At 41.6% G+C, this 22,432-nt stretch overlaps 1 protein-coding gene across 1 annotated transcript in view; it reads right to left on the minus strand.

The window, feature by feature from the left end:
- COL17A1 (collagen type XVII alpha 1 chain) overlaps positions 1–20,619 on the minus strand; it is an 81,976-nt gene extending 61,357 nt beyond the window's left edge. Inside the window, exons 1-6 of the mRNA XM_063132614.1 lie at positions 20,485–20,619; positions 8,417–8,478; positions 7,479–7,523; positions 4,848–4,946; positions 1,575–1,703; positions 1,068–1,115 (exon numbers count right to left, since the gene is read on the minus strand). Of these exons, the coding sequence (XP_062988684.1) occupies positions 1,068–1,115; positions 1,575–1,703; positions 4,848–4,946; positions 7,479–7,523; positions 8,417–8,471 (376 nt within the window). The 5' untranslated portion in view covers positions 8,472–8,478; positions 20,485–20,619. The remainder of the gene's footprint in view (positions 1–1,067; positions 1,116–1,574; positions 1,704–4,847; positions 4,947–7,478; positions 7,524–8,416; positions 8,479–20,484) is intronic.
- Between the last annotated feature and the right edge of the window lie 1,813 nt (positions 20,620–22,432).

The following is a 22,432-nucleotide window of genomic DNA, read 5'->3' on the forward strand; positions in this document are numbered from 1 at the left end:
AGTAATATTGCTCAGAATACCAGGTGCAGGCAGCTCCTAGCACTACCTATCAAAAGGGGTGCAGCTATTCCATCTTTCCTTCGTTTGATGCTTTTTTTTTTTTTTGAGGTAAGAGAAAAGATGGGAGAAGTGGTGGAAAAAACAACCTGGAGGGTTAGAAATGGAAGGATCCGGAAGCACCTTTTTATTTAAATAAAAACACTCTGTGATCCCTACGCATAAAATTGGCCACTGCCCTTAATTTTGGTTTTTAAAAAGTTTTAACTGTAAAATAAAAGCCAACAGTGGCCTCCATTTAGTTCAATAGTTTTGAGGGATTATACAGGCCCTGATGAGATGACACGCTAAGACACAATGGTTAAGCATTTTGAGCTAAATATTATGGCTTAGCGTGTCATATGAACCTTGACTTAGTGTGTCATGTGAGCCATTTCTAACCATGATGTGTGGGAGCTACATAACCATGGTTTAAACACGCTCACTAACCATTTGCTGCAAAAGGGTTAGTAGCCTAATCATGGCTTAGTGCGTCATCTGAACAGGCCCACAGTGATATATGCATATTGGATTTTTCTCCACATTTTTTTTTTTTTACAAAATAGAGCTCACCAAAACTTCATATTTATTTGCGATGTTGCATCCAAGTGGTGCAACTCAAGTTGGTTGGCTCTGTCTTAAGCTGTTCCTGGGCTTACTTTGACTTTCCCTTAAACAAGAATGCAACCTGCCAAAAACATAGGAAATGACCAAACATGCACAGGACTTTTTGTGGGTGAGGCATTTCTGTTTATGCCCAAATATTATGCATATGCATCTCTGCTCCTTATCCACTAAAGCCATAAGTATTAGAAAAAAGCAATTAATTCTTTTAATAAAAGGTTCTGAACCAGAATGAAACATGTCAGTTCAGAAAAGTATGTAAATCTGTGTCATTTGCCTAATTAATTCCAGTGGAAGACTAGGGTGATTCTTGAATCATAGAATTTTTAAATTACTTGACCATAAGAGATTTAATATATGCACATTCCCTCAACTTGGCCTTCAAAGCATTAACATTAGAAACGTACCAAAATCTTTTCTTGGAAACTCTGGAGAAGAATTTGCACTGGAGCTCCCTGGAGGAGAAAGAGAAGATTTCATTTGAACACTTCACTACATGCTTTAAACTGAAAGGGGTAGTCCAATGTACTGTATCAGCATCACACCTCATCTATTTTTTATTTTATTTTAGATGTAAACAGTGTCTGAAAGACATATGCAAAAGAGCTATTGATAGAACAGATCAAAATTCAGAAGTGAGAAATAAATGCTTATCGCTTCTGGAGAGTTATGCTAAACAGCAGTGCATCTTGCCATAATCCCAAATGGTTAAGAAGATCGTGAATAGATGAGGCAGCAGCTATTTTATATTTCTTGTTTTATAGGATAGAAGAAACCATTGGAGGAACAGATGGTTCCAAAATATCTGAGATCTAGGTAACGTAAAGGGCAAGTATACACTGGCCGGCTCCTAGGATAGTTGGAACAACCAATCAAAATAATCCTAATCCTGTATTTCCTTGATACTATGATACCTTCGTATGCTGCATGGCGGGTGGCATATGTTTTTCGTTCAAAGGTTGAGCCAGGTGATTTGGGAAGAGTAGAGCAAGGAGTAGTGGCTTGCTTGTAGGAGGAAGAGGAATTTGTTCTAGCATTTCCACCTATAGATGAAACAAAACCCCTCAGATATATATACAATGGATTGGATTGTTATGGGAATGACAGAATTTCTCTTTAATTGCTTGGCCACATAAAGTCTACAGATGAACCATAAGGTCTAGCTCTCTCTCACACACACTCACACTCACACACATACACTAAGACATGAATTTTGTCTGCCTAATTCTAGAAAGACCACTTTAAAGGTCTGTCACTGAAGTGACCATTTTTGCCAGTGCTAATTCTGGAGAGTCAGTAGCCTCTTTCTCAAAGTTGGGAGAGGTCCAGTGATTTTTAGATTGGTACTGATTGTTGGCTCATCTCTAAATTCAGTATGAGAAACACAATATTGAATAAAACATTTTGTTCAAAATATTTGAAAGCATGTGTATAGCCCATATTCAAAGTGATCTTTCACAACAAAATTTAAGGTGGCAGAAATATTCTCAAGGCAGTTTAATCTCAGTGGCTTCCTTGAAACAAAATCAATTTATATGTGAGTACTCTGGCATCATAGCTTGTGAATTCCAGACTAACTGAGACATAAATTAATCTAGAGTACTTAAATGTAAGCTTCTGTCCATAATAAATTTAATTCATAGCCTTCTTCCCGATGGGAGTAAATCCCATTGAACATAGTTGGACTTCTTGGAAAACATGCATAGGATTGGGCTTGTAACCCAACTACAATTCTTTGATAGAGATCGTTATTATACTTATTCCCTGCTCTTTCTTGGGGCTCTTAGCTATCTTCCATCCAGGGGTTGGATCAGGTTTACATCTGCTTAGCTTCAGCACTGCTATAACATCAGACCCTCCTAGACTATTCACTGGGCCCACCCAACCAAACTTCAAACTCCATCACTGGTTAAACAGTATACACTTTAATTGTCAGTGGAAGTTGAATTTGGAACCTGCTAAAGTTACTTATGAGTTTTACGAAGCACTTTAGCTCAACAACAACAACAACAACAACAACAACAACCCTGTGTGTTAGGTTACACAGAGTGAGTTGGCCAAAGCCACCCAGCAAGCATTACATTCTAACCACTACACTAGCCTTAGAAAGAAGGAAGGGCTACTATCACAATTTTGACAGAGGAATAGAACAACTGGGGGTGGGGGGGATCTGCAAATCAATGCCTGGGTTTTCAGCCATTGTTCCATGGGGTCCTGTGCCTATTCATAAACTGAGTCCCCACTCTTGAATACTCTCTGCTATCTCCTGCTCTGGTGAGAAGTTCAGTCCTCTTCCTTCCTTCCTTCCTTCCTTCCTTCCTTCCTTCCTTCCTTCCTTCCTTCCTTCCTCCAACAGCAAAAACAAACAAACAAACAAACAAAGACACGCCCTGACCTCAAAGAAGGGATTTGATGTAGATTTTATAAAAGCCAAATGAATTTGGCAAGAGGGCTGAATGGGCAATAGGCGCATTTCTGCCTCAGAAGCATAGCAAAACACAAGCTATGCTTGGAATAATGTGGTTAATATGTGGTTTGCCAAAAGGACTGGCCAATGTATAACTTTCTTCCCTTGGTTTTTTGTCAGGTCTCTAAACAGAAGGATGGCTGTGATCGAAAGAGATAGTTATGTGAATAATGGGTGGGTGCCATCCTCCGATTTATGAAGAGAGAATGTGCCCTTTGTAATCTCAGCAGAGGGCTGTTCTTGTACATTTGCTTGAAGTGCTGTGGCTGGTATCATTGCGCAGTGGCCTCCCCATGAAATTGTTTGAAGAACAATGAACTTCTGTCTGGAAGCCTTTGCTTCCCTCTCCACAACCCCAGTTTTTAAGCCAACTGGCAAAGCACAGAATTAGACACTCTCAAGAAGCTCTGGCCCTTTTAATGCTGATGCTGCGAGTAGCATACATTTAATTCCGATTAGTGAGGCACCAACAGAGACAGAGGGTTCCAAAAACACATTTCAAGCATGAACATTAAAAGAAACATACTATTTGCTCTAGATTGATTAATTAAGAGTATTACTTCTAGAAGATGACTGTATGGCCTGTGGAGAATTCTGTAGCAAGAGGGTTTTATGATGTTCCTTGACCTCATGCAGGGTCTGTCCTATTTTGGCTACATCATAAAGTAAGTATAAGAAACACTTCACACTCTGCATAGTTACTATGGAATTTGCTATCACAAGATGTAGTGATGGCTGCCAACTTGGATGAATTTTAAAGGGGATAGACAAATACATGGAAGATGAAGGTATCAATGCCTGCTCAATGGGCTGGTTTGCATGATCGCTAAAGCCCACTGTGGCTCATTTGAACCATAGTGGATTGTGGTGTTTGCTGGAGGCCATTTTGAACCTTCACTGGGTTCAGGCTCACAATAAGCCATGGCATCCACCTGCCATGGCTTGAATATTCAAAATACTTGGCTGGCAAATGCCACATGCCATGCTGGGCTGTGATAATCATGCAAACCAAGTGTTGGGGAACAAAAATGCTGGGAAGTGCTATTTCATTTATGTTCAGCTTGTGGACTTCCCATTGGGGCATCTGGTTGTGATTTAGTGGAAACAGAATACTGGACTAGATGGGCCTTTGGTCTGATCCAGCATGGCTCCCAGTATATTCTTAATCTTAAGTATACCACATCTAAAAATCCTGTTTGGAGCTCTTTACCGGGCAGTGGATCTACAGTTCCTTGGAAAGATAAATTATTATCTCTTTATAGTCTATAGAGCATAGCTATACTAGAGCAAACCAAATAAGTTTGTATAAAACTATTTTTTACTGGGAACTGCCACACTTGATTTTTTTGTGTCTCCCCACATGGAACCCAAGATACAACGCACGCACGCATGCGCGCACGAGCACACACACACACACACACACACACACACAGAGTTGAGTAACCATCAAAAAGATTACAAGGAAATTTAATTGTGTGATGGTGTTTCCAGCCAAAACAGATTGAATAAATTTTCACCTTAAGAGATGCCACTTAAAATCTGGAAACAGGATCTTGGTACTTTTTGTAGTAAGCATTATCCTCTAAAAGACACACCTCTCTCCCCACCCTTTTCTGGTCAATTTCCAATAGTAAACGTTTTTGTGACCCACCCGTTTCCCTTTCTTCCCATTTCAATTTATGTTTCTCATTTATTTGCTCTCAGCTTGAGAACCACCTACCGGCTGTGACATAACTGCTGCCGTGGGTGTAGGTCCTCTTTTCCACGCCGCTCCCTCCACTATAAGCTGTTGACTTGAGCCCGCTGCTACCACCTCCTTCTGTCAGAGATAATATAAAATGAGACTCTGTGGCTGAGAAAAGGCAGGGAAAGAGGCATTCCAAGAGAAAGAGGCATACCAACAGAAAGAGGCATTCTGACAGGGCCCTTTAGTGTGGCCACATAATTTTGACATGTCTCATGTACATGAACAGTTTTGGAAGATGTTAACACAAAAATAGCATACTACTGTTATGACTCAATCTGGTGATGGATAGAGTTTTAAATGGACCAGATGGGGTCGCCCCATCTAGTCACAGCTATAGAGCTGGGGTTGGTTTGAATGACCTTTCATGGGTTTCTTATACCCCAGTGCCTATGATGCAAAGAAAATCAGGTCCCAACCAACTATGTAATCCTTGACTCTAAGGGCCGCATCCAATGCAACACTACTGCTAACCTAAATTACATTGTGTTAGCATAAACAACCTTTAGTGCAGTACTAAATAATTTTTATATCCCAGATACACCATAAGTCCCCAGCATTCTCCTTCTGAGGAAACTTGATCCTGGGTAGGAGTTGGGATCCTTGAAACTTCTTACCTCTCAGAAGGAGGATGCTTGTGTGTAACAATATTTTCAGCACTGTTTTAATGCTAGAAAATGGGAAGTTTTAAATCTACTTAATTTAAATGAAAACTCAACTCAAATAAGAAGTGGATAAGGTTTGGGGTGGAGAGGGAATGAAAACTGAGTCAGAAGACTTTGTACAATCAAACACCACCTCACTGAGCAGCACTGCTATCAATTACTCAGGCAAGGGAATAACAGCACTAGAACACATTCATGCCACCAACACTGGAAAGTCAGTGTTGACTTTCTCTCCAAAGTCAGTGTTACCACCAGGGAAGCATTCCACCAAGTGAAAGCACAACCACTGGTGCTATCCCTGCACCATTTGATGCCATTATACATAGCAGGGATGGACAACGGTGGGAAGTCTGGGAGCCAGCTCCGGCTATTGGGCGGTATAGAAATGTAATAAATAAATAAATAAATAAATAAAATAAAATAAAATAAATTTTTGCTTCACAGACTCCTCCCCTGTGGACTGCACTGCAAGTGGGGACAAAATGCAAACCACTCCATAGTGCTCAGTAGCCTGAAGCAGTTGGATTTAGCTTGCTATCAAGGTAAATGGGACCCTTTTAGTGCTCTTTAATCTCTACAGAGCACCATTTTGTTCCAATGTATATGTCTGGTGCATCAGGGGGTGGCATGGACTGAAGTGGGGGGGGCAATGGGGCCACTGCTGCCCACCACTGATATACAAAATAATTTAGGGGCAGATATAACATGGGCTCATTGGATTAGTCCATTAGTCAGTCATCGTGAAGGCCAGGACAGCTTGACATAGGGGCTGCCTAGATGGGTTGCTACCATGTTTTAAAAGAAACCCTGCACACTCTATACTGTGGGGTGGCAGTGGCTAATCCTGATACAGAGAAAGCACAGGGTTTCCGTCAGCCATTCGGCCCACCGGGCCCGCTCCCTGCCCTCTGCCCAGGTGGATGGCGACCAATTAAAGGTCACCATCTGCCCAGGAACTTCTCCACTATGACATTGGAGCGAAGTTAGATAACAGATGCATTTTAGTTGCCTCACTCCAATGAAAAGGTTGGGGTAAGTCCCTGACTTTTTAAACTCATAGCTTCATGAGAAAGCCCCACAATGTCTGCTTCATCGTATAACCGAAGCAGCAACACTGCACACCCACCGGAAGGCTTTCAGAGCATCTAAGTAGCCCCATATTTATTTATTTATTTTACTATCTTTTTAAAAATAATCACATCCTTCCTCTAAGCTGAAGGAAACATAGATGGCTCTTCCACCCCCCACTTTTATCCTCACAACAAATTTGTGTGAGAGGGTGCCTTGCCCAAGATCACCCAATTCGCTTTGCGGCTGAGTAGGGATCTGAACCTGGGTCTCCCCAGTCACAGTCTGACACTCTAGACACTGCAGCTCAAGTACTGGACACAAAGATGCTAAAGCCAACCAGCTGTATTAGTTGACATCCCATCGCACTCAGGTCTTTCCAACCTGGTAGTGTGAGGGGAGGTTACATCCCAAAAGCTAAGGAAGCTGGCACTTCTGCTTGGGAGAAAGATGTGAATGATGCTGTGTGGGAGCAATGGGAGAAGGAGATCCATTGATTAAGATAGAACCTTGTTCCCACTATGTCCCATGGCTCAGAATAATATATGGAACTGGATTTTATTCCAAATATTATTTTCACCTATGTCGACTTCTATGAACTTCCATACACTTTATATGAGTTCTATGAACTCAATGTGCAGAGAGGGAGCCCACATAGAGTTTTGCTAACTTTGATCCATGTTGTTTCTGTTACTCAGGCAGCATTTTAAAAAAGCAACTGAAAGCAACACAATGGATTCTCCTACCCCATTTGGGACTGTGACCTTGGGAGCGTAAATGCACAAGGATTTGTGAAAAAGAAGCAGAAATAGAGCAAAATGAGGTGTGTGAACGCAGCCAGCCACAGAGCGAATTGTGTGTAGCAGCTACTTACTTGGAGGAAGAGATGTCAGCCTGGTGGTAACCGTTTCAGTAATAACTGTAAAAGAAAAAAGAAAAAAAGAAAAGAAAAAGGAAGTATAAGCACATGGGGGTGTAATATATCAGGAGAGTCTCCTGTGCCAACTGAGATGAATAGGAGCTAAACCAGATCACTAAGGGCACAATCCTATGCATGGTTAGACAGAAAAAAAGTCCTACAACTCCCAGCATTCCCCAGCCAGCCATGCCATTTTTCCTTGTCTAAATATACCTAGGATTGCACCCTAAAGGATAACTTCTTTTTAAAAAACTGCCATGCTTAAATTGAAGTTTGAAACTGAACCAACATGTTGGATTGAAAGTTGCTTTGAATATTCACATCTGCTGCTGTGAATATCTTGGTAATTCAGGAAAGTTTTACAAGTGGGATACTTATTAAGTCATAGTGAGATTTAACATTTCTAACGATGTATTATTTAGCAGGGCTATTTGCCAGAGTCCCTGTCAAATTAATAGCCAAAACTATTTCTGAGCTTGGCTGCCCACTGCTCCTCAAATTGCCTATTCTGTTAAGCTCCTATTATCCTGTTTAGCATAAAGTCAGATTAATAAGTGACTTTTTATATGCATTTCCAATCCATATAAAAACTTCCATTTTGAAAGTCATTGGGAGATTCCATTTGGTAACTGGAAGGCTCCGTGTGGCCCCAGCACAGGACTGATTTATGGTTCTTTGAAGTAAATGAATCACCTTGAGATGACTCTTTACTTTCTATCTTCAGGTAGTAAAAGGGTCCCTACATGAGATAAATATGTACAGGGTGCTTTCAGAAGACCACTTAACCACATGTATATTGAAGGGGAAAGTGATTGTCTGCCAACTTTTCCTTCAACAGTGGTTAGAGTAAAAAGCTGAAAGATCCAGGTATTCCTAGAAAAGACTTCACTTACGTCTCTCTGTGACTTCTGTTCCATCGCGCTTGTTTTTCTTTGTTACAGCGTCCATCTCATTGCTACCTTTCATTGAAGAGAAAGAAGAAAAGTTAACATACTACTGACCCCGAGGCTGCTATTTCCTGCTATAGTGGCCACTGGCCATTAAGGCCATGGCCACTTCCTCTCTTTTCTGCTGATCCTAAGTGGTGGCTGGACAGTGCAATTTGCACACTTCCCCACAGGCCACCACTGTTAACTTCATAGGTGTGTTTTTTTATAAGAACATTTAAGATGCATAAAGTACACTGCAAGTTAAGGGGTTCACCAGATGAGCGTTTTATCGCATGCTCGCTACTGCCCATTCACAGGTTTTCGTGTGTCTTTTAGATGATGCCATCCACCTCCCATGTGCCTCCTGCTCCTTCTTGCCTTCTTTCCGTCGCAAAATATGCCTCCAAAAATCCAACTTTTTTAAAAAATGGAATGTGGCGCCATTTCTTGGTGTGTGCAGGAGAAGCGGCATGCTAAAAACTGCCCCTGAATAGGCCATGTGGTCTTTGAACACAGAAACAGGGGCAGAGAAGCGATGGTAGGGATCCCTGATTTTTCCCCATCTGATGATGTTCTAAAGGTATGATGATGATGATGATGATGATGATGATGATGATGATGATGCACTCTGTACATCAGGGGCATTTTGTTTTTTGGTCCATTTCCCCCTTCCTCTTAAATGCTCCAAGTTAATTTGTCCAGAGTGCTGGAATTTTTAAATCCAAAATTGGCAATACTTCCAATGATGTTTCCAGACCAATGTCCTGGGAGGGAGGCTAATAAGTTTGAATAAGTTGAAGAGAGGCTCAGTTTGATAAAGTTACAAAAACAACACCAATGCCTTAGCCTGTGAAGAAACGGTGTCATCTAGTGGTAGTTCAGGAACATTTAGCCAGAGTTTCTTCATATTTTTCTGATTCAGTTTGTAGCTTTATTCTTCTTTTAAAAGGCACTTAGAAGTAGAAAGTGTACATATTTCTAAAGTACAAAACTGAAGCTGTGTTCAGTGGGAGGGATTAAGGGCATCCTTAAATCTCTGATTAAAATCAATAGAGTTTTAAAGTGCTTTTAACTTTACCTGGAGTGTGCCCATGATTTTAAAAGTCTTAAGCTGAGATGTAAAATTCTACAGTGGTCTCCCAGAACAGTTGTAAGGATGAAGAATGTCACTGCATTCAAGATACTATTGAATAAATTGGTGAAGGGTATCTCACAGTTTCTTTTGTGACGTTCAATTATTATCTTGATTTATGCTCCTCTCTAACACACTCCCTTCCTTGGGAGCGTCAAGGAGTTCCACAATCTAGAGAAAGGTTACAGGCTGGAATGGAGTAGTGGCCCAAACTTAGCCTTGTACACATGAAAACCATCTGTACAGTGAATACAATAAGGGAGAGAGAGGTTGCAGTGGCTGGTCCTACCCTTAGCCTATGCACAAGTTTGCATTAATAGAGCCTTCATGCGTACAACTATGCAAGCGTAGGGTATTTCAAGACAGTGGGGAATCTTGGTAAAACAGAGTTCCCAAATTCATTGTGAGAGGCCTATGGGCACAGATACGTGCATGTAGTCTGCACCATCTGATGATGATGGAGGTTGGGAAGATGTACACTGGCTGTGATTCCACACATACCCTCCACCTACATACATTTAATGAATGATGACTGTTAGAATGATTTTAGAATGATTTGGCCCACGCTCAAGGACCATGGGAAGGGGCTTGGTGGAAGAGCACACACTTTGGATACAGAAGGTATCCAATTCCCAGGGCTGGAAAAAATCCTGCCTGGAAATCTGGAGAGCTGTTCCAGGAGGTGTCGACAATCTTCCTACCAATCGACTTATTTAAAGTTGTAAAAGAATTTCCCATCAGATCACATGAACTAAAAGATGCCCACAGCAGCTGCCTTGTCTGCTTGCAGTGGCTCTCAGGCTAAATCCACCCAAATCATCTAAATCCACCCGACTCTCTTTCCAGCTCACAGCTATGACCTCCCTCTTCAGGATAAGCTGCCGGAGGCACTTTGGAAAACCCACAGCTTCTTAAATCTTGAGTCATGAGCAGAGTCATAACAGGAGTTAACTCTGAACAAGCACTGACACTGAAGGAAGATGCTTCAAAGAAGCGCCCAGAAGGAAAGAACAAAAAAGCCCGGGAGCCAAACCCAACCCAGTCTTTGGCTCTCAGTTGCATCCCAGCCTCACTATTTTGAGTTGTCTTGCTTAGGCCTGTTATGTATGCCCCACTCTTTGCTCGAAATCGGCCTTCAGGATTCAGGAGGACCAGTTCATCAGGGGTGTCGAACCTCTTGCAGCCCAAGGCCCAGATTCAGAGAAGCTTTCATGGCTGTATTCCAGTGGTGAGTGGAGTGAAGGCAAAGTGATTGGGCCAAAATATCAAACATACCAGAGTATTTTAGCTTAAAGTTCTCCTAACTAAGCCTTAGGAGAGGCATTTCAACCTGTCAGAATGGGGGCGGGGGAACATACAAAAGTCAGGAAACTATCAAACAACTGGTGGGCGGAGAAAGTAGGTGTGACCAGGGGAAGGGGTGTGGCCATCTCAGGAACCCTAAAGGCCAGATTTGGCCCTCAGGCCTGAACTTCTGCACCACTGTGATACAGAGAGGTTAAGGTGTCAGATTAGGCTATGGTTCAAATCCCCACTGAATGATTTTAGACCAGTCATCATTAGGCAGGAATGGATATTGCAAAATCCATTCCATTTGCATTTTGTGGATTGTCAGGTGCCTCTCATTCCATTTTCCACTTGTTGGTGGAGTTGGATTTCTTGAATTTGCATGATTTGCACTTGTGAAAATGCACACATTCCCCCCAAATGCACAAATACCCCCAAAGGGGAGGTGGTTGTTGTTGTTTTTAATTACATCTTCTTCTACAGCTAAACATGTTAAAAATGAGGGTCTGAAAACCTGTGGAATCTACATGACTTGGAAAAAGTCAGTCCGCTGTGGAATCTGTGGGTTAGATTCATAGAAATCTGAACCCATTGGATTCAATTGCAGATTTTTCTGGCATCCCAGTCACCATTTCTCAGCCTACCTTACCTCACAGGTTGTGAGGATAGAACAGGGAGGGGAATGAATATTATTCTGAGCTCTTTGGAAGAAGGGTGGGACAATAAATACATTTCAATGGCATCTGATCATGTTTTGCTGTGAGATGGAAAATCCCCCACCCCACCACAGAGATCCAAAACCAACAACATTTCCAGGCATTTTTCAATAGCTCTGGCTATTGGGTGGTATAGAAATGTAATAAATAAATAAATTACCAGGCTCAAATGTTAACTTAGAAAATGACTAAAGAATCAGAGGTGATAGGACTCAAGCCTGCCAAAAAATCATGGCCTCTGACCCCAAAGACCTATATTAAAACAACAAATATGCATCTGACTGGTAAATCAGTATCTATAGGAAGAATGACATGGTATGTGCTCAGTCTCCCATACGTTATTACTCGGTATGCTCCTAAGTATGAAAAGCAAGTCCCAAGGCTGTGAGCTGGTATCAGTGAAGTCCCTTATAGACTACTTTGAATGTGTACATTTATTATGGGTTAAATAAGTTTGTAGGCCTAGCAGGATATTATTATTATTATTATCATTATCATTATCATTATCATTATTATTATATTTATATAGCACCAACAAATGTACTTGGTGTTGTACAGAATATACAAATAAAACAGCAATACCCTGCCTTGAGGCTTACAGTCTAAAATCACATTAAAACATATGAAGGGGGGAAGGGGTTACACAAAACAGAAATAAGGGAATAATCATAGCAATGAGAACAGTAAATCAGGCTAAAATACCCAAAGCTATGGAAAACAGATGAGTTTTCAAACACGTTTTAAAATCTAAGATGGAACTCGTAGTTCATAGATTCTCTGGAAGAACATTCCAAACAAACGGGGCAGTCAAAGAGAATGGGCGAAGCTGGGCAAGAGAGATAGAAACTCTTGGGCAGGAGAGTAACATAGCATTTGAAGAACAGCGCATACAAGGGGGATGGTAGAGTGAAATGAGAGAGAAGAGATAAGAAGGCCCAAACCATGGCATGCTTTACAGTAAATGTCAGCAAAAGAAGCTTATATTGAATTCTATAAGGAATTGGAAGCCAATGGAGAGATTTCATCAAAGGAGAAACTTTATTTATTTATTTTATTTATTTATTTATTACATTTTTATACCACCCAATAGCCGAAGCTCTCTGGGCGGTTCACAAAAATTAAAACCATAATAAAACAACCAATGATCAAAGCGACAAGCCAAGAACATAATCTTGGCTGCAGAATGGTGAAGAGAGACCAAAGAGGAAAGATGAACAGAAGGAAGACCAGTCAAGAGAAGATTATGAACATCCAAACGGTAGATAACCAAAGCGTGTACAAGAGTCTCAGCAGAAGATACAGATAAGAATGGATGGATCCTAGCAATGTTTTATAGGAAAAAGCTGCAGGACTTGGCTACAGCCTCGACATGTGAGAAGGAAAGTGAAGAATCAAATATGAAGCCAAGACTACAAGCTTCTTCCACCGGATAAAGTGTGACATTATTAACAGTAACAAAGAATGACGAGCGAGGGGACAGTTTTCATTGCACTATGAAAGTGGTATATAAAAAGCAGGAGCCACACCAAGCAGGATAAAGCGGTATATGGTATGTGTCACTGGGCCCCAAAAGTTATTAGTGCACTTCAATACCGCTATAAAGTAGTAGTGCGGCTCCTGCCTTTTCTACACTGCTTTCATAGTGCAATATCCTGCTTCGGGTTGATTAGGCCTAGATCAGAGATTTTGGCCAATCTACACAAAACAGTCCCTAGTTGCTTACAGCCCACCTATATGCTAGCTGAGCATTAGCTTTTTCTTTAGTCTTGTGTAAGCACATGTGGCTCTAATTTGAAAGGGAGGATTAATCCTCCCCCTCCCCTCCACACCCCATTTACTTTCTGAAATTACTCACCAACAACAACCGCAGCACAATTAACAAAAGAAAAAAACCCTCTCCACTGGCAGTTGATGTGGAGACCAAGGTTCCATCTAAACTGGAGCCCCTTTCATTTCCAAGACACTGCTGTGCCAATATTTCTTCACATGCTATTGCTTCTCTGTGGGCATCCATTAATTAATACAGCATAATGTTCACTATATGTATAATATGACCAAGTGCTGCACACCAATGTATAGTGCTGTAATTGCAGAAGAAGCAGGAGGAGTTTGAAAGATCATGCATGTTTTGTCATTTGCGTTTATAGCACAAGTACATACCACTAGCCAGAGTATAGTGCTGCAATTGAAGGAGAAATGGGAGGTCATGCTCTCATTTCAAGTTTTCTTTAAAAAAAATCCTCTGGAAAATGTGCAACTGTCCAGGAATGTAGGTTTTATAATAAAGAGCACAGCTATGCAGGCGCACATTGAAAATTAGCTTCACCCTATGCCCCCCAAAAGATATAGCTAACCAGTAACCCTGAAGGAGAGGAAATGGATGGTAAACATGGTTTCCTCCCCACAATTCCATTCTCCTGCCGAAGGTCAAAAAGGAGAATATTGAGGGAGAATAATGTCAAGACAATGGGTTAGGGGTGTCATGTGTCTCGCAAGTGGACCAGATGTTGCAACACTGGAGGAAAAACCTATTATATACTGCCTTTAAGAGACTGCAATATATCAATACAATTGTTTCCTTTAAAGATCACCTAAGCAAAAAAAAATTAAACTATTAAATTCATTGAATGAATTATATCCATTTTAGGTATTCCCAGTTACACCTAAATAGAAACAAGGCATTATTCTTTCAAAAGAGTATTACTAATGAAATAATAGACAAAAATAGAATATTCAGCTAATATTACATTATTAGAATGTAAGCCTATGCGGCAGGGTCTTGCTATTTACTGTTTTACTCTGTACAGCACCATGTACATTGATGGAGCTATATAAATAATAATAATAATAATAATAAACAAGACTTGAGAGATTATCTGCACTATAAGGAGCAATAAAAATATGATTTTCTTTTTATCAGTGTTCTTCAAATAGAAATAATTATTAATAAGATATGATATAATTATTTTTAAAGCTAGTGATTGCTTCCAACACCAAGAAACCATGAACATCAAGACTGGTGCTAAGATTTTAGGAAAGGCAAAAGCAGAGCACACACTTTAAGTGCAAAATGTTCAGTTCCTGTCATCTCCAAGGAAGTCTGGGAAAGACTCTTGTCCAAAACCCTGGAGAGCTGCTGCCAATAAGCAGAGTCAATGCTGAACTAGATGGACCAATTGTCTGACTTGGTATATAAGGGAGGTTCCTACTCTGAAGTAAGGACATATTGTACTGATGCATTTCCGCTCAAAGAGAGATGGAGATCGAAACCTCACTTGTCAAGATTGAGCCTCAAATATTTTTAATAATCAATGGAGACACAGAGAGAGAGAGAGAGAGAGAGAGAGAGACAGACAGACAGACAGACAGACAGACAGACAGACAGACACCCAGCAATGGTTCAAATCGCTTGGACAACAGATATTTTTCTGCTCATTTGTAGCAAAGGAGCCACCTCACAGCAGCTGAATTGGGAAGATCTGTTATTGCTTGCTCTAACAGCCAGAGAGCACAATCCTCTCAGTGGTGGAAGGCACAGCTCTGCTCCCTGATAACATTGTCTTCTTGGTTCCAGAACACAGGAAGACTTAGGATGTTTTCACAAGCAAAGCAATTCTATGACTGAGATTTTAATTTCCTGCCTCTTTGAATAACATGAAAGAGCCTCAGTGATATGAATGTAGATTTGGATATTAACATGCCTTTCACTTTCTACACTGCATTAACAACATCCAGAAGTGGTAGACTGGATACTTAAAGGAGTGTCCGGCTTGTGCTTTTCTATCATGTATGAATGCTATTAGTGTGCGATGATATTTGGAAGAAAAATCAAACATACGAGCCAGCCTATGTAAGTATAGCCAAGTTCAGAAACAAAGGCCCTGTTCAGACAACAAGCTATACCACGATGGTTAAGCATTTTGAGCTAAACATTATGGTTTAGTGTGTTATGTGAACCATGACTTAGTGCATCGTGTGAACCATTCTTAACCATGGTGGCTATATAAACATGGTTTAAACATTCTCACTAACCACTTACTACAAAATGGTTAGGGACGTAACCATGGCTTAACATGTTGTCTGAACAGGACCAAAGCCAATTTCAGGCTCATGTGTGAAAAGGACTCCATTTCTGAGATTTGTGCCCTCCAGTCTTTGCTACTGTCTTATATCTAATGTGGTGTGTGACACACCTCCGTCACGTTTCCTCTCTACATGGAGTCTGGATTGCATCTTGGGACACTGATAGTTAACAGATCATAACCTCGAAGAAGGCAGAATTTGTTACTCCAGTCTTTTCAAGCTCCACGATTCTTTGAATCATCTGTTTTCAAGACTAAGCAGTGCAGGCCATAGGGACAGAAACCCAACTTCCAACTTCCACTTTCATCTCTGCTGAACCTTCCAATCTGAGCAATGGATAAAGTTACTGCATTTTTTTTTAAAAAAAAGAGAAAACGCCTACAATTCCCAGCATACTCAGCTGGCCATGCTGGGAATGTCTGTCTAAACATGCATTGGATTGCACCTTTAATAGCCTATGTAATAGAGACGTACATCCTATCATCAAAATCATTTGTAGCATAGAACAAACAGAGAGCAGGTTGGAATACTGCCCAAAGTGCCTCTAGGATAATCGGCATAATGCTGCCCATTACAGAGAGCTGCTCGAAAATCCCTACCATCCTATCCAACCTGCAGGGAAATGTCTTCGTGATTCCAAATATAGTTATTGCTTCTTAGAACACATCTGTATTATGTTAATCTGGCTAGGAACTGGTCAGATGGCTTATTGGAACATACCTATGGGGCATTAAACTGGTTTGAACTATGCAAGAATGTGGGTGCTTCAGTCGGTGCCAGCCCCTCCCATCCCAGACAGCTACCTTCCAGTGGGCTGGCCCAGAATCAGCACTCGCTGTGTGGGCCAGGCAGCTATTTCCCAGGCTCATCATGCAGGTGCCCTAAGAGAAAGAGGACTTGGCTTTCTTTCAAAGTACGTCCTTCCTGCCTTGAAGGTGATGGGCTAAAATACCTGGCCAGGAAAGCAGAAATCCATTGTTTGGTCAAGATTTCAAAATTTTTCTTTAAAAAACCTGAAAGACAGAACCTGGAAGACAGAACCTTTAGTTGAGAGGAACATAGAGGAATGTGCTCCATGCTCCTACACAAAGGATGGATCCTCAGTAACCAGAGCCTCAATCCTAGTAAATTAATCCAATCTAGATGATGATGATTATTATTATATTTATTTGTATCCCACCTTTTGCCCAATACTGGGCCTCAAGGAGGCCTTACAAAATTTAAACCTAGGAAAAGAAATGTACATTTTTTAAAAAAATTTTTTACAATATTAAAACATTAAACGCTTAAAATATACAACAGTTTTACAAGTCCTTGACATAGATAGAGGACCAGATTATTCTCCAAAGGCCTGCCGGAACAACCAAGTTTTTGCCTGCTTCGAAAAGCACATCAAGGAGGGAGCCAGTCTAGGTTCCCCGGGAAGATAGAAAGGACTGGAGCCGCCACTGAGAAGGCCCTCTCCCATGTTCCCACCAAACGCACCTGTGAAGATGGTGGGACTGAAAGCAGGGCTTCTCCAGAAGATCTCAAAGCACAGGCAGGCTTTAACAGGGGAGTTTGTATGCTCCCTGTTTTAACAGGGGAGTTGTATGCTCCCTGTAACCAGCCCTGGTCAACAATCTGGCTGCAGCTCTTTGAACTAACTGGAGTTTCTGAACACTCTTCAAAGGCAGCCCCACGTAGAGTGCGTTACAGTAATCCAATTGGGATGTAACTAAGGCATGTGTCACTGTGGTCAGGTCCGACATGTCGCAGCTGGCGCACTAGCTTTAACTGTGTAAATGCACTCCTGGCCACCGCCAAAACCTGGGCATCCAGGCTCAGGGCTGAATCCAGAAGTACACCCAAGCTGCGGACCTGTATCTTCAGGGGTCTGTGTAACCCCATCCAGCACAAGCTGAATCCCTATTCCCTGATCTGCCTTTTGACTGACTAGGAGCACCTCTGTCTTATCTGTATTAAGCTTCAATTTGTTCACCATCATCCAATCCATCTCTGCCAACAGACACCGGTTTAGCACAGAAACCGCTTCTTTGGAAATTGGGTGGAAAGTAGTAGTAGAGTTGGGTGTCATCAGCATACTGGTGGAACCACACCCCACAACTCCGGACAACCTCTCCCAACGGTTTCATGTATATGTTAAATAGCATGGGGGACAAAACGGAGCCCTGAGGGACTCCACAGGCCAACGGCCAAGGAGTCGAACAGGAGTCCCCCAGTACCACCTTCTGGGTCTGCTCATCCAGGAAGGAATGGAGCCACTGTAAAACCTTGCCTCCATATCCCATCCCAGAGAGGCAGCCCAGAAGGATACCATGGTCGATGGTATCGAACGCCGCTGAGAGGTCCAGCAGAACCAGCAGGGACACACTCCCCCTATCCAGTTCCCAGCGAAGGTCATCTACCAGGGTGACCAAAGCAGTTTCTGTCCCATAACCAGGCCTGAAGCCAGATTGAAATGGATCTAGATAATCCGTCTCATCCAGGAATCCCTGGAGTTGGGAGGCCACCACACGCTCCAATATCTTGCCCAAAAATGGGATGTTGGAGTCTGGCCGGTAGTTATCCAATACAGTGGGGGTCAAGGAGGGCTTTTTCAATGTGGGTCTTACCACTGCCTCCTTCAAGCACGCTGGCACCCTACCTTGGCGAAGGGAGGCATTGATCATTCCTCCTACCCACTCGGCCAGTCCCCCTCTGACTGCTTATTTATTTATTTATTTATTTATTTATTTATTTATTACATTTCTATACTGCCCAATAGCCGGAGCTCTCTGGGCGGTTCACAAAAATTAAAAACATTCAAAGTATAAAACAACAGTATAAAACCATAATATAAAATACAATATAAGCTGGGAAGGGAAAGGATCTAGTACACACATGGTGGCTCTCACCAATCCAAGGACCCTGTCCACATCATCGGACTGTGCAAATTGAAAGGTATCCAATAATACTGGACAAGCAGGTGCCAAAGTTACATGCACTGGGTCTGTATCAACAATAGCATCCAAGTCAGAGCGGATCCGAGTGATTTTGTCTGCAAAGTGCTGGGCAAATTGGTCATAGTGGGCTGCTGAGAGGTCTTAAACCTCCTCTTGGGGGGCAGAGTGCAGAAGGCCCCTGACCACCCGAAACAGCTCTGCTGGATGGCTCTTTGCAGACACAATAGTGGCAGAGAAAAAAAGTTTTTTTGCTGCCCGAATTGCCACAGGCAATGCAATTTGGGAGTGGGAGCAAGCAAGATGTGTCATGCCTCTAGGAATCAAATGTCCTCAGGGCAAGGAATATGTTCAGCACAACACTCCCAGCCAGCTCAGAGGAGTGATCTATACTGTATTCTGTAGCAGAAAGCAACAAACAAATACATCAGAAGTCAAAAACTAGCTTGCCCTGTAGGGATATTCACTCATGGCCCCAAATACTATCATCAGATAAATTTTGTACATCGTGATTTTCTTGATGCTTCAGAACAAGGGCCAGGAGGATGGGGAGAGATTCAGTCTGGTCCTTTTAAGCAATTACTGATATACCAAGTTAAAACACACAACCATAACCCCTCAGTTCAATTTAATTTTGAAAATAACTTCAATGGCTTTGCTTCTGGAGTAGTCAGAAGGCAGATTTCCCCAATGTGGTGCCCTCCAGATGTTTTGGACTTCAATTCCCAACAGCCCCAGCCAGCATGGCCAGTGGTTAGGAATGCTGGGACATGTAGTCTAAGACATCTCTGGATAGCACCAGGTTTGGGTAGACTGCTGTATGTATTATCTAGCAAAAGCACTCGGTGTTTATCAAAGCATTTAACAGTGCAATCCAATATATGTCTGCTGAGATGTAAGCCTCCTTGATTCAATGAGACTTGTTCTGAGTTAAATATGCATTGGATTGCCATGTTATTTTTCCCACTTTGCAGATGGGGGAAACAGATAATGAAGGGTGAGGAAGCACGCCCAACATCATGGCTAGAGTGAAGTTGCAGAGACAAGAAAAACACACACGTAAATGATGAAATATCACCATATTAGGAATGAATTGTGACTCTCAGATCATCCTTTTCTTAATTATGCTAATTTTTGAGAGTTCATGGTCCAACATTAGCTTCCTAGTTGTATGCGTGAAGATGGAGTACAGCAATTTCAGAAAGAAACACCTATCCTATCTTTAAAAGTTAACACAACAGTCCTTTGCTGCAAAGGAGTCACAAGCATTTCTTGAGATACAGACAGTGTACAGAGAAACACATGTACCCTCCACTGAACCAGCACATAATAAATACATGTTTGGAATGATGGTCTTTTGCATCTACTTTTCAAGCAGTTTATGTAATTCATCCTTCTTTGAAATGCTGCAGGTAGTGTAACACAGACATATCTAACCACTGACATAGCTATAACCTTGTGAAAGCCCTTTTAATAAAGCTACAATCCTTTGCATGCCTACCAGTAAGTAAGTCTCATAAAATCCAGTGGAATTTACTTTAAAGTAAATATCCACAGGATTGGGCTGCATGCACCTGATGGATATGTGTGTGTGTGTGTGTGTGTGTGTGTGTGTGTGTGTGTGTGTGTGTGTGTCCTGACTTGTATTTTTCAGAGTCTTGGTTTAACTATTTCTTCAACGCCATTGTAAAGTTATTTTGTCCTGCAAAATTGAACAGGCCCAATGTGCATTCTCTATATCAATAGTCCCTAGACATTTTAATATAGAATGAGCAACCAATTCAGTGCCAAATTCAGACCTGATTTTTAAACGAGAATCAGATGGAGATATAGTAGAAAGTGGTTTCTTTCTAACCATCTTGCAATACCTACCTGAAGTGCTTCTGCTGGTAATCCTTATTGTTTGCTTTCTGCCCAAATTTCAGATATTGTTCCACAAGACCCTTTATGCAGCTGACCTTCGGTGGGTATGTTGTTTCTGAGTGATCCTCAGAGAATGTTGAATTTGTCTTGTATTTAATCTATTTTACCCCACCCACAAACACGTAGGTTGTCTTTCCCAAATCTTTTCTCCTAAACAAGTCCTGACAAAGGTGTGTCATGGTTTCCTGCGTTATACTCCACCCTGTCAATTAACTGACACAGTGAGTTTAAAAAAAATCTGCCTCCAGGAATCAAATTTAACTGCTGAGAAGAAAAGCATCAACCTAACCAGCTCAAATAGTGTGACTCTTCAGAGCACAAGAAGAGCTCTGTTGGATCAGACAAAAGGGCTATCTTGTCAAGCATCATGTCCATGGAAGTCCACAAGTAAGACATGAAAGCAATAGCAACTGATATTCATTGGCAAACTGCTTCTGAACCTAGAGATCCCATAAACCCATCATGACTAGTAATTCTTTATTTGTAATATTTCAAGAGTTTCCTGTGTCCTGTTCTTGTTTAAGAGATACAATAAAGTTCTTGTCTAGCTTCTTGACTGGTGTGTTCTATAAGCCTTCCATGACAATATCCCACCAATCCTCCAGTACTTTTCATTTTATTCTCACAACAACCCTATGATGTAGATTAGGTTGGAAGGTGATGACTGGCTCAAAGTCAGCCAGTGAGTGTCATAGCAGAGTGAGGATCTGAGCCTGGGTCACCTCACTCCTCATCTCATATTTTACCACACTAATGCCCACTTTACTTAAATTATTCTGGCAGCCCTATCAGGTTTGATGGGTTCACTCAAGAGAGAATTGGCCAAGCCAATTTCCCCCTGCCCCCGCCTCGTCAATTGATAACCCAACTTGCACATCATCCATAGCATTTCAAGACAATAAGAGACATGATTATTACTATGGGAAACACCAATGTTTTCTGCAGCAAATGTATCAAGTGTAGAAGTAAGAAATGTGTGTGTGTGTGTGTGTGTGTGTGTGTGTGTGTGCGTGCGTGCGTGCGTGCGCACACACACACATCTGGGATGCCTGAGCCAAAGTTCCCAGTCTCATATACACAAGAATTTAAAGTCACAGGTACACACAGGGACTCATCAGCTTTTCGTATGCTTTTAGGATTTTTTTTAGGAAGTTTTAACAATGTATACTATGTTTTTAATCAGTATTTTATACTTACTGTTGTTCCCTGCCTCGATCACGATGGAGAGGCGGTTAAGAAATAAAATTATTATTATTATTATTATTATTATTATTATTATTATTATTATTATTATTATTATCAGACGAACGTTTTATAGCATTTCTTTACTGCCCACTCACAGTTTTTCGCGGGTCCTTTTGATGACACCATCCACCTCCTGTGCATCTCCCCCTCCTTCTGGTCTTTTTTCCATCATAAAATAAGACAAAGAATACTCACATTTTGGGGGCCATAGCAAAACTTGCTATTTCCTGCTGTGTGCAGGAGAAGCAGTGCAATTAAAACGCCCACTGAATGGGCCACACATGGTCGTTGCTTGCTTCCTCTTTCTTCCCTGTGTGAAGAAAGCGGAAGCTGTTCATCCCTATTGTGGAACAGCAGCAGGAGCCAAAGTGATGGTAGGGAAATGCGATTCTCTCCCCCCACCCCACCCCGCCTGATGACGCTCACAGTTATTAGTCCCATTTGCTGCAGAAAACACCTGCCCAACAATCAGAACCTGAATAAGTAAGGAAAGCCAATGTGTTGAAACTTAGGAGAAAATATTCATCAAACTTTAGCTATGGGTTTGCAGATACGTCTGATGTCTCCAAGGCAGAATTGGTAAAGGGTTGTGGCTCACTGGGAGAGCACATGCTTTGAACGCAACAGGTCTCAAGTTCAATCCCCGGCACCT

This window comes from Elgaria multicarinata, chromosome 8 (assembly GCF_023053635.1).
Source record: "Elgaria multicarinata webbii isolate HBS135686 ecotype San Diego chromosome 8, rElgMul1.1.pri, whole genome shotgun sequence".
Lineage (NCBI taxonomy): Eukaryota > Metazoa > Chordata > Lepidosauria > Squamata > Anguidae > Elgaria > Elgaria multicarinata.